Here is a 15,121-nt window from a genome sequence, read left to right as displayed (position 1 = left end):
ATTTTAGGGGTTTGTATGGATAGTAAACCCGGCAATTGTAACAAACATTTTTTTTTTAGGGGTTTGTATGGATAGTAAACCCGGCAATTGTAACAAACATTTTTTCTTTTAGGGGTTTGTATGGATAGTAAACCCGGCAATTGTAACAAGCCCTGTGCTTCAACCAAGGGTTTTCTTCTCTTCATTGGGATATTGTGATAAAGACTTTTAGTTTCCATTTTGAAGACAAAGTGTTGACCTAAATTTGGCTGAACCTTTGACTTTATTTAAAAAAAGATGTTGCAATACTCATTAATATGACACTTTATTCAGTTTGTTGTCCAGTATTAAAACTATTTCATTCTGAAGTAAGATATGATATTTGAGCTGATGGAGTATGTATCAAAAAACAAATTACCATAATCTTCTTTGTTATGCGAGTACCTTGCAAGGTCCTCATGCCTGTAAGACAGATATCATTTGACCTCAACCTCATTTCATGGATCAGTAAACAAGGTTAAGGCCATATCTCAGATACTATAAGCAATAGATCTCCTACATTTTATGTATGGAATGGTTGTAAGTTTTACATATCCAATGGGCATTTGGCAATCCTCGGTAGAATCCACTACTCTCCTTCTATCTATACTATATTTCCCTCCTTTACAGGAGATCAGTAATGGAAACCTACGTATCACGGACGAGGTTAGATGAGGGTACGGAATCGGCCGAGTTGGTTAGATGAGGGTAGGGATTGGCCGAGTTGAGACGAATGATCCAATGGGCAGATTTCATCTGACCTTGACCTTATTTTCATGGTTCAGTGATTTCAGTTAAGTTTTTGTGTTTGGTCTGTTTTTCTAATACTGAATGCAATAGGTCTACTATATTTGGTGTATTCAATGATTGTAAGGTGAACATGTCTATCTGGCAGGTGTCATCTGAATGTGACCTCATTTTTATGGTTCATTGATTATAGTTACATGTTTGTGTTTTGGTCTGTTGTTTTTTAATACTGTATGCAATAGGTTATTTTCATTTGGTGTATGAAAATATTTTACAATATACATGTCAGTCTGGTATGTTTTTTTTTATCTTGACCTCATTCTTATGTTTTATTGCTCAATCTTATTTTTTTCTGGTTTAGTTTGTTTCTGAGAAAATATATGCAAAAGGTCAACTATATTTTAAACATGTAACATGTGACCTAATTTTCATGGTTTATTAATCAATGTTATATTTCCCTGGTTTAGTTTGTTTCTTCCATGTGCAATAGGTTAACTGTATTTAAAGCATAGTTTGGTTTATCTGACCTTGATCTTATTTTCTTGGATCATGTTAAATTTATGTCATAGTTGTAGTAAAGATTTATATTTAGAACTACATGTATAAACATAATATCAATGGTTAGTAAAGAAGGCAAAACATTTCAGCGTGTGCACTCTTGTATTGTTATGTTACACCATTGTCCAAAGAAATGGGTAGTGTGTTGACAAACATGTAGAACCACACTGCATTATGTCTTGTCCTAAGTCAATAACTTAAAATAAAATACGTGAAGTAGTGGTTGTTGTTTATCACATCTTTTTTTTTTGTTAATTTATTTTAAACAAATCAGGCTGTTTGTTTTCTCCTTTGAATTGTTTTACCTTCATCATTTCAGGGCCTTTTTTAGCCTGCAATGCCAATTTTTGCTCATTTTTGAAGTCATACAGCGACTTATAATTGCTTACATTCTGGGTCACTTGCTCTCTTATGGTGAGTTGTCTCATTGGCAATCATACCACATTTTCTTATTTTTATCTGGTCTATTGTCTTTGAAGATTTACATAGTTAAAAATTTGTAAGGGTTCTGCAGAACCCTCTGTCTCACCTACTTTTGCTGTTAATCGCAGGCTCAACAAAAACAAGCAAAAAGATTGATAAAAATATTCCTCTATTATGATTGTAGGAAGCTTCTGTCTAAGTTTGGTAAAAATCCAAGATAGTGTATGAAACTTATTAATGTTTTAAAAACTCTAACTGCAGACAACTTATAAATGTTTTAAAAACTCTAACTGCAGACTGTATGTAATGATAACTGGAAGAAAAACTAAGTTCATTTATAGGTAAAATAGAAATAAACGGTTACAAAAAAATTTCACAATTTTCTTCTAGATCCATAGCTTTTGATCATCAACCAGCTTCTGTCCAAGTTTGGTCGATTCACTACTCGATCGTCATAACATTGAACAAAGGATTAACTCAATCTATGAAACGCTACTGAATGCAATTCATGACGAAATGGACAATGTTCTTGACTACAAAGATTCTGGACAAAGCACACACAAACGTAAACGCTGTAACACAAAACCGTACTGGAACAACGAATTACGAAATCTACTACGTGAGGTAAATATTGCCGAAAAGGACTATTTGAGTTATCAGGGTGACCGTCGAACAAAAACAAAACGCAGGGAGATTTTTAAAATAAAGCGTAGACAATTTGACAAACGTTTACGACAAGAAGAACGGAAATATACAGCTCAAAGACTAAATCGAATAAAATCAATCAATCAGAGCAATCCAAAAGAATTTTGGCGTGAAATCAATAAACTAGGTCCAGGAAAAAAATCGACAAACATTGATAGTGTCAACATGGACGATGGGTCAGTGTCTCATGATCCCTCCGAAATTTTACAACGATGGAAAGAGGAGTATTCCAAACTGTTCTCAAGTGACAATACAAAAGTTGATTCTGAATTTATTGAGCAACTGCAAAACCTTAATTCACAACTAGAGCGTGAATATGAAAACCTCCCTGTTAATCAAACATATGCTGACAACACGAGAACATCTGAATTGAACGAACCTATTTCTCTTGATGAAACGAAACGTGCGCTAATGAGTTTAAAAAATGGCAAAGCAGTAGGAATAGACAATTTACCTAATGAAATACTTAAAAGCGATGTACTGTCGAAAACTCTTCACGAACTGTTCAATGTGTGTTTTAGCTATGGAATTGTTCCAGATCCTTGGTGTCGAAGCATTATATGTCCTCTGCTTAAAAAAGGCAAGGATTTCCGCAATCCGATGGATTACCGAAGCATCAGTCTGATGTCAACTGTCGCAAAAACATTTAGTCAGATTTTGAATGAAAGGCTTATCAGTCATCTCGAAAACAATAACCTTCTCAGTGAGGAACAAAACGGATTTAGGCGGCTTAGATCATGTCTGGACCATATCTTTTCACTGTGTACAATATTGAGAAACAGGAAACTGCAGAACATAGACACTTTTTTGTGCTTTGTTGACTTCAGCAAGGCGTTTGATTCCGTGAATCATACTATACTCTGGAATAAACTTTTAGCCGTGGGTGTGTATGGAAATATGTACAAAGTAATTAGGTGTCTCTACTCAAAGCTACAAAGTGCAGTACGATTATCGCCTACGATGTTTACTGAATGGTTTTCCGTTGATTCCGGTGTCCGTCAAGGGGATAATCTCGCGCCCACACTTTTTGCATTGTTTATTGATGAATTGGTACCACTCATTAACGGACTCTCTTGTGGCGCATTAATCGGTGACGATATGATCAGCTGCTTGCTATACGCTGACGATCTAGTTCTTATTTCGGGAACTGTTGACGGACTACAAAATCAGCTCAATGCTCTAAACGATTGGACAAAGACACAATTAATGAACGTTAACACAGAAAAGACAAAAATTATGCATATTCGAAAGACTACAAAGGACAGAACTCAATTTACGTTTCGACTAGGGGACAACATAGTTGCATTTGTAAATAAATATCGTTACTTGGGACTCACATTATCCGAGCATATTGATTATAATGTCTCTGTCAGTGAACTCGTTAGTGCAGGTAGTAGATCATTGGGATCTTTGATATCTAAATTCTTTAATATGGGTAATATGGACTACGACATATTCACGAAAATTTATGAAAACACTGTTATTCCTGTACTTGACTATGCATCCGGTGTATGGGGAGCAAAGCAATATGACAATATCGAACGCTTACATTATAGAGCAATCAGAACTTTTCTTGGCGTCGGCAAAACAACACCAATTCCAGCAATATTAGCAGACATGGGATGGCATCCAGTTTTCATTCACAATCAATGTAACGTTGTCCGCCTATGGTGTCGTCTTATGAACATGCCTGGTCATAGGATTTGCCGAAAAGTGTTTGTTTGGGATCGTGAAATGTCGAGACGTTACCGAAACACATGGTTTAACAGCGCAAAAACTCTTCTGGACAGATGCAATCTTTCACACCTAACTGAAAACGACTCCGCTATCTCAACAAGATTCATACTCGACTCTGTAAAAAGTAAACTTGTAGCAGACTTCAAAGACAAGTGGTTTAACGAAATAAACAGTATGCCAAAGTTGAGGACATATAAACATTTAAAAACCGATTTTTTTGCCGAGCCATACGTACAAAAGCATTTAACAAGGACACAAAGATCTGCAATCGCTAGAATTCGCTGTGGTACTTTCCCACTAGAAGTCGAGCGAGGACGCTATAGAAACATTCCAATCGAACAACGAGTTTGTAAAATGTGCAATACTGGATCTATTGAAGATGAGCAACACTTCATCCTGTACTGTGATCGTTACTCTGTTTTGAGAAATAAACTATTTACTTCAATATCACCAGACCCTGCTTATCCTCTACGCATAAATGAACTTCCTCCAAATGCTGCCTTAAATGAACTGTTATCTAACAACAACAAAAGTATAGCGAACTTTATCTTGGACTGTGATCGTATCAGAAGAGAAATTATTTAACTATTTTACTTGAACTGTTGAATTTTCTAATAATTTAGACATTCGTCCAAAACTATGTGTTATCTACTTTTCAAATTTTGAACTTTAATTTGTCAGTGCATCGTAAGCCTATCTGGCTGGCTGTAATGTAATATTGTATTGATATGTATCTATTGTATATATACAGGTTGCACTATAATAAATCATTCATTCATTCATTCATACATATTCAGGATACTTTAAGAAAGTTATCAAAATTTTAAAACTTTAACCACAGAGTGAATGTAATGTTTCCTGACAGAAAAAACTAAGTCCATTTATAATTAAAATACAGAAAAAATAGAATTTTATTTTTACCAAATTTACTTCTGGATACTATCTTATGAACATAAACAAGCTTCTGTCCAAGTTTGGTAGAAATCCAGGATATTTCAAGAAAGTAATTAAAATTTCAGAAACTTTAACCACAGAGTGAATATTTGTGGATGCCGCTGCTGACGACTGAATGTAGGATTGCTATGTCTCGCTTTTTTCGACTAAAGGCGAAGGCTTGACAATGACAGAGAAAATTAAAATACCAATTAAGATTTACAGGTTTTTCTCATTTATTACAAAGTTGCATAACTTGAAATGAATGTAACAACAAGTAAAGCCTTTGATGATCACATGAACAAACTTAAGAATGAATATATCTAAAGTTTGAATAATCTTCTGAAAATAAGGACAGTTCTATAACATAATATAACTACACAAGTAAAAACAAAAAATAAAATGAATTATGCACCAATAATACAATTCAGGTAGATTATTCAATCATTAAATTTATAAGTTAAAAAATGTTTCTTTTTGTGGAATTCTAGGTGTATGCAAAATAGGATTTCTATGTAGAAACAACAGAAATAAAATATATAAGTATAAGTTACTTTAAAATGTAAAGTAACTTATATGAATAAAACATAAATATTGATGATTTTGTGGTTCTATACTGATATTGTTTATTTGCAATAAATCCTCATTACGATTAATCCATATAATTTGATGAAGTCAGTTTTATTGTTAGAGGAAATTATCAGTAGATCCAATGAACCTCATATTTTTTATATATATGAATGGAAGCCAGATTTAACCCCTCCTATTTTGGTGATATGCTAAAATAAACAGTTCAATCCCCTATTAGCCATTGGCATATTTTTCGCCATTTTGCTTTTTTTTCTGTAAAATTTGTGTGCCTTTACCAAGTACATGCCTAAATAGATGGTAAAGGTTGATGTAATATTCGAACAGTTGACATTCCTCTTTAACCAATTTTCAAGGTTATTTGCATATATTAAGAAATATGCGAGTGTTTTCAAAAAAAAAATGGCAATCAAGCGCAGTCTTAAAGTAAATATTTGTGAGAAATATCTTTTAGGAATGATCTCTCAAGCTTATTCATGTAATTACAAATAATCGCTTTTATAATATACCAGGATAATGACATATCATACATTGCAGCCAAAATGTGTCCCCAATGGCACATGAACAACTTTTTTTCTTGAGTTTGCGTTCATTTTTAGTTAACCAATGTTTTGAAGATAATTCTTTTATCAAAATTTTTTTTCATATAATATACTCTCTGAATCCTACATAAAAGTACAGAATATTCAAATGTAGGTCGGATATAAGTGGAAATGAACAAAGTTTGCGGCAAATATGGGTCACTCACTCTTCAGAAGGAAAAATAATGATAACCAAAACTGAAATAAAATATAAATATCATAATAGGTTTTCAGCAGTAATAAATTCAGATTCACATAAGTATATGGTTACAATTTAACTATTGCACATTACATTTTGAAAAAAGTCTATTTATTGACCAAAATATAGCTTTGTAAGTTTTAATTGATACTGCAAGACATGGAACTTTTCCCCTGAACAGTGGAGATAAATTTTGATGAAATGAATAAACAACTCCTTGAAAATAACAAGAATGTGTCCCAAGTACATGGATGCCCCACTTGCACTATCATTTTGTATGTTCAGTGGACTGCAAAATTAGGGTGAAAACTCTAATTTGGCATTAAAATTAGAAAGATCATATCATAGGGAACATGTGTACGAAGTTTCAAGTTGATTGGACTTCAACTTCATCAAAAATTACCTTGCCCAAAAACTTTAACCTGAAGCGGTTTAAACAGACAGACGAATGGTTGAAGAACGGACGAAGGAATGAACAAATGGACCAACAGGCCAGAAAACATAATGCCCCTCTACTACTGGGCATAAAAACAGGATATTAATCCATACCCAAAGTGCCACTTTACTGGCTGTATTTGGAAAGTACTAGCCTAACTATATCTTATTATAATCTACTGATAGTACTACTTAATACTCAAAGTGCAAACACACTGGCTTTATTTGGAATGTACTAGCTTAACTTTATATTCATAGAATCTGTTTATAGAACTTAAATATCATAACATCTTTGGTATAGCATTCATTTTCTTTTTCATTTCTTCTGACATGATTTCGTCTTCTTCTCTTTCCTTGTATCCTTCACTGTGCTGGTGTTTTCCTAGGATTTCTAACATAGCTTTAGATTCTGTGTCTTGTAAAACACTTTTCTGTTTCTAAAATATAGGAAGTAAATATCACCAATATTTCATACCAGGATAAATAAGGCTAGAAATAGATGTGAAATGTATCCATCACACAGTATAACATGATGACATATACATGAAACTTGATATCTTAAATTTCTGATTTTTTAATTTATTATTAATTGTACTGAGAAAAAAATGTTATTCATGGCCTTAATGAAATTTCAGGTATGTCCCTTTCAGTGTTCTCCCAAAATTATTCATATAAATTTGAAATAACATATTGTTTCGAAAAAATTATAGCATCACATTCATAACACAACCTATAAGAAAATCAATTCAGATAGCATCACATTTAAGAAATATAGCATTACATTACCATGATTATTAAAGGCCTTGGGAGGCCTTTGGTATATTTTGCCTTTCATCAGATAGTTAAGAATTGTAGTTCCTGAGATAAAACAATTTTTATTGGATGAACAGATGAGGGTAAAACAGAATACCCTTCATTTTGGGTATAAGTACCAGGGGGGATACCATCCATAACATTGAAACAATATAAAATACTGGTAACATCAATTTCTAAACTTAGTTACAGTCCATCATTAATACCTTATCCTTATCTTCATCATCACTATCCTCAGACTTTGGTTCTGGACCAACTGCCCATACTTCTACCATTTCTACAGTGAAATCAGCAGATTTCGACAGCTGTGGGCTTCCATATGTTGTACATCTAGGTCCAGCTTTACTATGACCATGATTAAAACTGTGGTCAATCCAAAACCCGAAATAGTTAAACTGACCTCCCATACCCTGAAAAAAAATGTAAGTCACAGAGTTATGACTAAGAGACCTGAAATCTATTTCATGATTGAAAATAAGAATTTAATTTCATCCTGTCTAAATTTATCAATGCCCAATAATAACCTTATTGTCAATGTCTGATGAGATCCACAACTTTATGGTATATTCACATGAATAGGATTACATTGTATTTCCAGTACTAGGTGTAGATTCAATTTTCAAAAGGAGGCAAAATTTTAAAACTAATTACTATGAATTCATTTATCCAATTTTCTTGGTTTAAGGAAAACTTGCATATTTGTGGATATTTCTAAGTCTTCATGAAAATCATTTTTTTAGGTCTTTCTTATTTCTAATGTTTGCTACCTACCAGACCGTTGGGTAAAGTTTCTTGTCCTTGATTTAAATACATAAAGTTGTCATTGTAACCTGTTGTTGTGTATACACCATACTGTGGAGCTATTGTAAATAGGAAACAGTCAGCAGATCCTGTAATTTGAAAAAAAGAAAAGAATAAGAATATTTATATCACTGTGGGTTCATTATTTTTCATGAACCAACTTCATGAATTTCGTGGAAAAAGATGAACCATTAATTGTAATTTTCAATGAAGAACAAATTTTCAATAAGTATGTAAACAGGCTTTTGTAAAACCTGGAAATAAATAATTTTTTGTGTCATTTTGTCTTTTGTGGAGAGTTGTCTCAATGGTGATCATATACCAAATCTTTTTTTTATATAACCCAGTCTCATATTTAATGTTCCTGACATTAGTTTAATTCGCATTCGAAACGTTTTACGTCCTAAAGTCAATTCTAATTCGAATTGCAATGAGCGTCAAATTCGCTTTACTGTCCAAACGACGTTAGCTTTTAATACGTATTAACAAAAACATATTTCTAATGTGAATTGACTAATTCGAATCAATTCGAATTAAAAAAAGAAGAGTGTGTGAACGCGATAAGCGAATTCGATTCGCATTCGATTCGAATTCAATTCAAATTTAAAGTCTGTGTGAACGAGGCATCAGAATACTGTATTTCAGTGGTAGTTGTTGTCCTCTTCAATAATTTTCTTTTGTTTTAAATTATTACATGTAACTTAAATAAGACCACTTTTCAAACATTTAAGCTTAACTTTTACAGCCAATTAATTCTGATAAAAACCTCACATTGTTAACCCACAAATTCTAAATCAGAGTCACAAAAGTTTTGTGGAAAAATAAAGATTGATTTACACTAACCATAAAACTTTGGTCCTAACTCCCAGCCTTGACTAGAATATCCACCAAATATATACCCGTCTTTGTCTTTAACAATCATAATAGAAGGTCCCTTGTTAACTATATGACCAACAAGTTGTGAAAAACTGTCACCATTCAAAGAATTACAAAACAAAAGTCTCCATTCAGATGTCAAATGTTTAGGCAAGTTATAATTATTAAGATAAATCAATGCATTTCTGTCTAGTATTGTTGATATTGGTAAAGTCTTTGATTTTGTTATCACAGGTACATGTACAGATGAATGGAGAACATCTTTCCTCGCATTTTCCTACAAAAGTTTATATAAAGCATGAAAAAAGTTTTTAAATAAATCACTACTATATTCATGTACATACAATGTCAAGAACTTCTATAAATGTGAATGCAGGCAAGCCTTGTAGACACAAAATGACTATTACTTCATCAAAGTAAGTTTTGAAGAAGATTTTATGTGATTTTTTGCAAAAATATGCTAAATATTTAGAAACATTTGACTAAAGCAACACAAAGTACAAGTGTTCCCAATGACAATTTTTGTCTCTGAATAGAAATATACAAAACATACTGTGTGAATAACTGATGGTGCAATGGATGTGCTCTTTATTATAGTCTTCACAATACTTGATTGACATAAAAGTGGAAATAACTCTATTTTAGAATCAATGTGTTAATGCCAATGGACAAATTCCAGATTGTTATGCTCTTTTATTACTTCCAGTTTGTTTACCACTGAGTATGAATATATGAAATAAGGATAAGTTTAAGTGTATGACACCAAAATTTCGCTTTGTCATTTCAAATTTTCTTTCAAATAGCACTATCTGGGATATTTAATAAAATTCTTGAACATTGTAACATTACACAGAGATTTTGTTGTTGCAAGAAATGAATATCATGAGTTACTTCCTATTCACTAATTTACTAAAAACTAAGAGTAAAATTGAGTTGTCTCCCTTTAATAAGAATCAGTCATTTTATGTATCTTCACTCAAGTTAAATCTAATGCCTCATGTAAAGAGAGTGCCACCCTCTTTGCAACAAGTCTTTGAGGTGTCCATGGATGGCCTGTTTAAAGGCAAAATTTCTGTCCCTATCCAATATACCCTAGTCCAAATTTTCCCAACCATCACCCTGGGTGGCCTCTATTACAAGACGTACCTATTGTATTTATTGTTAACTTGTTCTCATCCTGAACATGCATGAAACATTTGCCACTGAACAATAAGCAACCAACAATCAATCAATAATATGTATCTTCCAATTATTTGCATATTTTTCATCAGAAAACAGTAAATCCACAGAAAAACATGTAAATAGACCACTTTCGAGTTCATCCGTCACCGGCAAAAACTCGTCAATTATACACGCCTTTATGACGTCATTTACCAGATAGAGGGGCTCGCCTGTATCCCTGCACTATTTACGTTCATCAAGCGTCTTAGTGATCGTCTTTGTGCAGGATAAACTAGAAATAATGGTTGCTCTGTAGGTACTTACTGACATTTCCCTAATGACAGCAGTGTTGATTGTCAATTTTGAGAATTCAATTTGCCGAATAATTCGTACAATATAGAATTATAGTTTTCCAACCACTTGCTCAACATTGGAAGGAAGTGACGACGCCCCTAAACGCACAAATGACGATGATAAAAGCGCGTATAATTGACGAGTTTTTTCCGGTGACTGATGAACTCGAAAGTGGTCTATTGCATCAATAATATAGAAATACAAACTGGGTAATTTTCTAATATTAACTGAAATAAAAAAAAATAATGTAAAAAGCCTATAAATTAATTACAGTTTATAAGCACATCAATATTTTATGTAAATTTATTACTTCACTGGATTTTCTGTCATTTTATGATTGTTTAAACCCTTCAAAAGGTTTAAAGGAAACCATAACTGGTTTTTTTGTTTGTAAGTACATATATTTAGTATTGAAGAGCCAGTTTGGAATATTTTTGTTTATAAGTCTAATTTGCTCTGAAATCCTTTTCTTTTAATTTTGGGATCATTTAATTACTTCAGAAGGAAGTTTAGTTCACCAAATATATAATGCTACAAAAAAAAGCACCCATGGGTAATTAAAAAGTTAAATATTATTATTCAAAACTTAGGTTTATCTTATTTGTCAAATGATAACCTTACTATTAAACCTCTGTTTGGTTTTATAAAACAAAGACTAATTGACCATGGTTTTCAGGAACAACATGCAAATATTTCAGCATCTCCTAAATCAACATTTTTCCAGAGTGTTTACAAAATGAGTGAACGGGCAGGTTATGCTGATGCTTTAAAAAATAGATCAGATCGATCATCATTATGTAAATTGAGAGTTAGTGCTCATAACCTTGCCATTGAAAGAGGAAGATATTTAAAAATGCCCAGAGATCTGCACCATCAAAGAATTTGTGAAATCTGTAAAAGTGGCGAAATTGAAAATGAACAGCACATGTTGCTACACTGCAGTGGTTACTCCAGTATTAGAGAGACTTTTGTATTAAAAATGTTCAAAATTACAGGAAAAAGTGTAACCACATTGTGCGATAAAAATAAAATAAATCTTATACTTATAATACATCTTATAAGGCACTAAAATTATCTTCCTCTTTCGTAACAAATTGTTTAAATGCAAGAAGTAATCTATTGTAATAGATTTTCATTATACCTTTAATCGTTTATTCACATATATATATATATAATTGTTTGTATTTTACTACCATGTATAGCAAAATGTTAATCCATTCCGTCATTACCATTTATTGTAAATGCGTTTGTGCCAATAAAATATTGTCTATTGTCTATTGTCTATTTGATATCACAAAAAAGTATAAGGACCACACATGTACTTTACAATTTCTACTTTACCTCATCCAAACAAAAGGTGTTGAGAAAAACCACATCTATTATCCAGATCATCATAGACGTCTTTGTTAACCATTCTTCTATATCTATCACAGAAAAACATGTGTCTTTAGGAACACCTAGTGTGGGAACCGCTAATTTTTTACTTACTCCTAAAAATATTACAGCTATACGTTAATGTAATAACCAACATTTCTCAAACATATCTATATAAATCATAAATCTTTCAAGTATTTTAAATATTTAATCATTCTAGTAATATACATGTATAAATACCCTTTGGTATGAGTGCCAATGAGACAACTCTCCATCCAAGTCACAATTTGTAAAAGTAAACCATTATAGGTCAAAGTACAGTCTTTTACTTGAAGCCTTGGCTAAAGGGCCCAAAAATAACTATGGTAGTGTAAAACTATTCAAAAGTGAAAAACAACTGTTTAATCTCAATAAAATACGAGAAATGAGAAACACTTATGAACCACATCATCAAATGACAACCACTGAACATCAAGTTCCTGACTTAGGACAGTTTTAAACAAATGCAGTTTGCCTAGTCTACATATGATTAAGAAATTGAAATACTGTATAGAAATGTACATCTGTCTATCATTAAAAGCAAAAATGTTTACCCTCAGATTTTTGTTTGTTTTGTTTTATAGTGGTTCTAGAATACTTTTTGATTGATATATACATGTACCCCACAACATCATCTAGATAACATATTTATTTCTTTGCCTGCCAGGTTGGTGTCTCATTGATACATACCCCAACATCCCTTATTCAAATAAATAATTTCAAGTTATATTCATGATTGCTAAATATTCTAAAATTTCAGAACTTTCAAAACATTTTCAACATTAATCAAATATGAATTTGGACTGGTAATTATTTGCTTAAAATTGTCTTTACTATTAAAAAATTTCACCTTTGGTATAGAGTTCAAAAAACAAACTCAAAACAAATCTTTCTGTGCCTTGTTCTTTGTAATCTGTCGTCTGCCAACACTTCCATTGTGGTAAATCTTTTATTATATTCTGGAACCCTAATACAAACTCATAAACTGTCTGAAAGAAAAGAATGTGTCATACAAAAACTTAATATGATATTTTGTTTTTATGTAAATACTACAAATTTAAAAGGGATTAGCTGTCAAAGTAATGTTCACTGATTGGACTGAAATTCTCATATTTGATTTATAACAAAATAAAATGATTAGAAGTTTAGACCTCAACTTATTAACGATCAAGGTGACCTCTGAAGACAGCAGACAGTCATATAACCTGATAAAAACATAAATAAATATGTATATAAATAGATAGTGAACTGATGCATTTGGATTTTTCTAGGTTTATTTGATTTCATATCAAATATATATATATATATGTTAATCATCGTTTACACCAGTATATATACACGATTCTAAAATTACCATAAAAAATAAGTAGGGTTAATCTTAACCTTACCTAATCTGCTTCTTCTTCTTTAAGTTTTTAGTGATCCTTCATTTATTGAAGGTTATTTGTTTGAATAACCTGAATAATTCAGTCCCTTCAAGTAATTGATCCCCCCTACCTGTTGATGTAGCCATCTCAGAACATCTGAATATAATAATTGGATTATTCAGGTAAGGCATAACCATATAAAACATTCTGTATGATTTTGATTTGTTTTCACTATAACAACCAATGATAAAATCCTGTCTTATATAAATTACTAAACAGCCATACATGTTTGGGGGCCAGCTGAAGGACGCCTCCTGGTGCAGGAATTTCTCGCTACATTGAATGAAGACCTGTTGGTGACCTTCTGCTGTTGTGTTTTTTTCTTTGGTCAGGTTGTTGTCTTTTTGACACATTCCCCATTTCCATTCTCAATTTTATACATAAGACTTATATTGCATACCTACTTGATATAAATTCTGAGAATTAACTGTGTCATCTTTAGGGCTGCTCAAGTGAAATAAAATGTTGGATTTATCTGTAACTGTACCCCTGGCTGTACTCTCCAAAAATAATTCAAAGGTTGAATGTGAAAAAGCTACATGTCCTTTTACTTTTTCTTTTATATGGCTGTGTTTCAGATGTTCAAAAATTCTGTTAGATAATGTTGCAGGAATGAACTTCAATGGTTTCTGAAAAGGAAATAAATAATTCAGTGACAGAAGGAAAAAAAAATCTTACTTGAAAAATTACTTTATTATTCTTTGGTCAAGTAATAAGTGAATGATCTTTTGTTTTGATCATTTGCATGTACATGTACACACATTCGTTACATTATAAAAATAATCAATGGACTTTTTCCTGATTTTTTTTCAGAAAAAAATACTACTATCAACAGCTTTACAAAATGTATGTAAAAGATTTTTTTTTCAAAAATAAGATAACAAGCATTTCAGTATGATTTTTCCAAAAGTTTGACCTTACAAAAACTTTTTGGTCACAAATTATATGTTCTTATGGTGATTCATTTGGTTTTCATTCATAAAATCCATATTTAAAACTCATATTTTCTAGATATCCATTTTCTAAGAAGACTGTAATTTATAAAATTTAAAGCTGGTGATTAAAAGCAAGGAAAATGTATTTGAGTGAAAGTTGCACATGATCCTGATGACACTTGACATATTTGCATAGTCATGTTTGTAATAATTATAATAAATCAGGATACAGTCAATCATAATGATTCAAACTATTTATTCAGGTTATGGTTTACCTGATTAACTAATAAATCGTAATGTTTTTTAACATATGGTTGTTCAGTATCATTAAAAATGCTTTTCTGTGTCTTGCTTTCTTCACCACCCATAACTAATATTATGAAGAAAAACTCAGAGGGATTCCGAAAAATAATAACA

The 15,121-nt window shown here is 31.9% G+C and overlaps 1 protein-coding gene across 1 annotated transcript; it reads right to left on the bottom strand.

Annotated features, from left to right (window-relative positions):
* Positions 1-5,972: 5,972 nt before the first annotated feature.
* On the bottom strand, positions 5,973-15,111 carry LOC134721771 (MTOR-associated protein MEAK7-like). Its single transcript, XM_063584979.1, has 8 exons — positions 14,980-15,111; positions 14,174-14,398; positions 13,193-13,331; positions 12,271-12,419; positions 9,382-9,691; positions 8,509-8,627; positions 7,944-8,147; positions 5,973-7,361 (listed from the first exon to the last, which is right to left on the bottom strand). Exons 1-8 carry the CDS (start codon positions 15,070-15,072, stop codon positions 7,206-7,208), a joined length of 1,395 nt encoding a protein of 464 aa, XP_063441049.1. The 5' UTR covers positions 15,073-15,111; the 3' UTR covers positions 5,973-7,205.
* Between the last annotated feature and the right edge of the window lie 10 nt (positions 15,112-15,121).

This window comes from Mytilus trossulus, chromosome 6 (assembly GCF_036588685.1).
Source record: "Mytilus trossulus isolate FHL-02 chromosome 6, PNRI_Mtr1.1.1.hap1, whole genome shotgun sequence".
Lineage (NCBI taxonomy): Eukaryota > Metazoa > Mollusca > Bivalvia > Mytilida > Mytilidae > Mytilus > Mytilus trossulus.
This window is presented reverse-complemented; position numbering and strand designations above follow the sequence as displayed.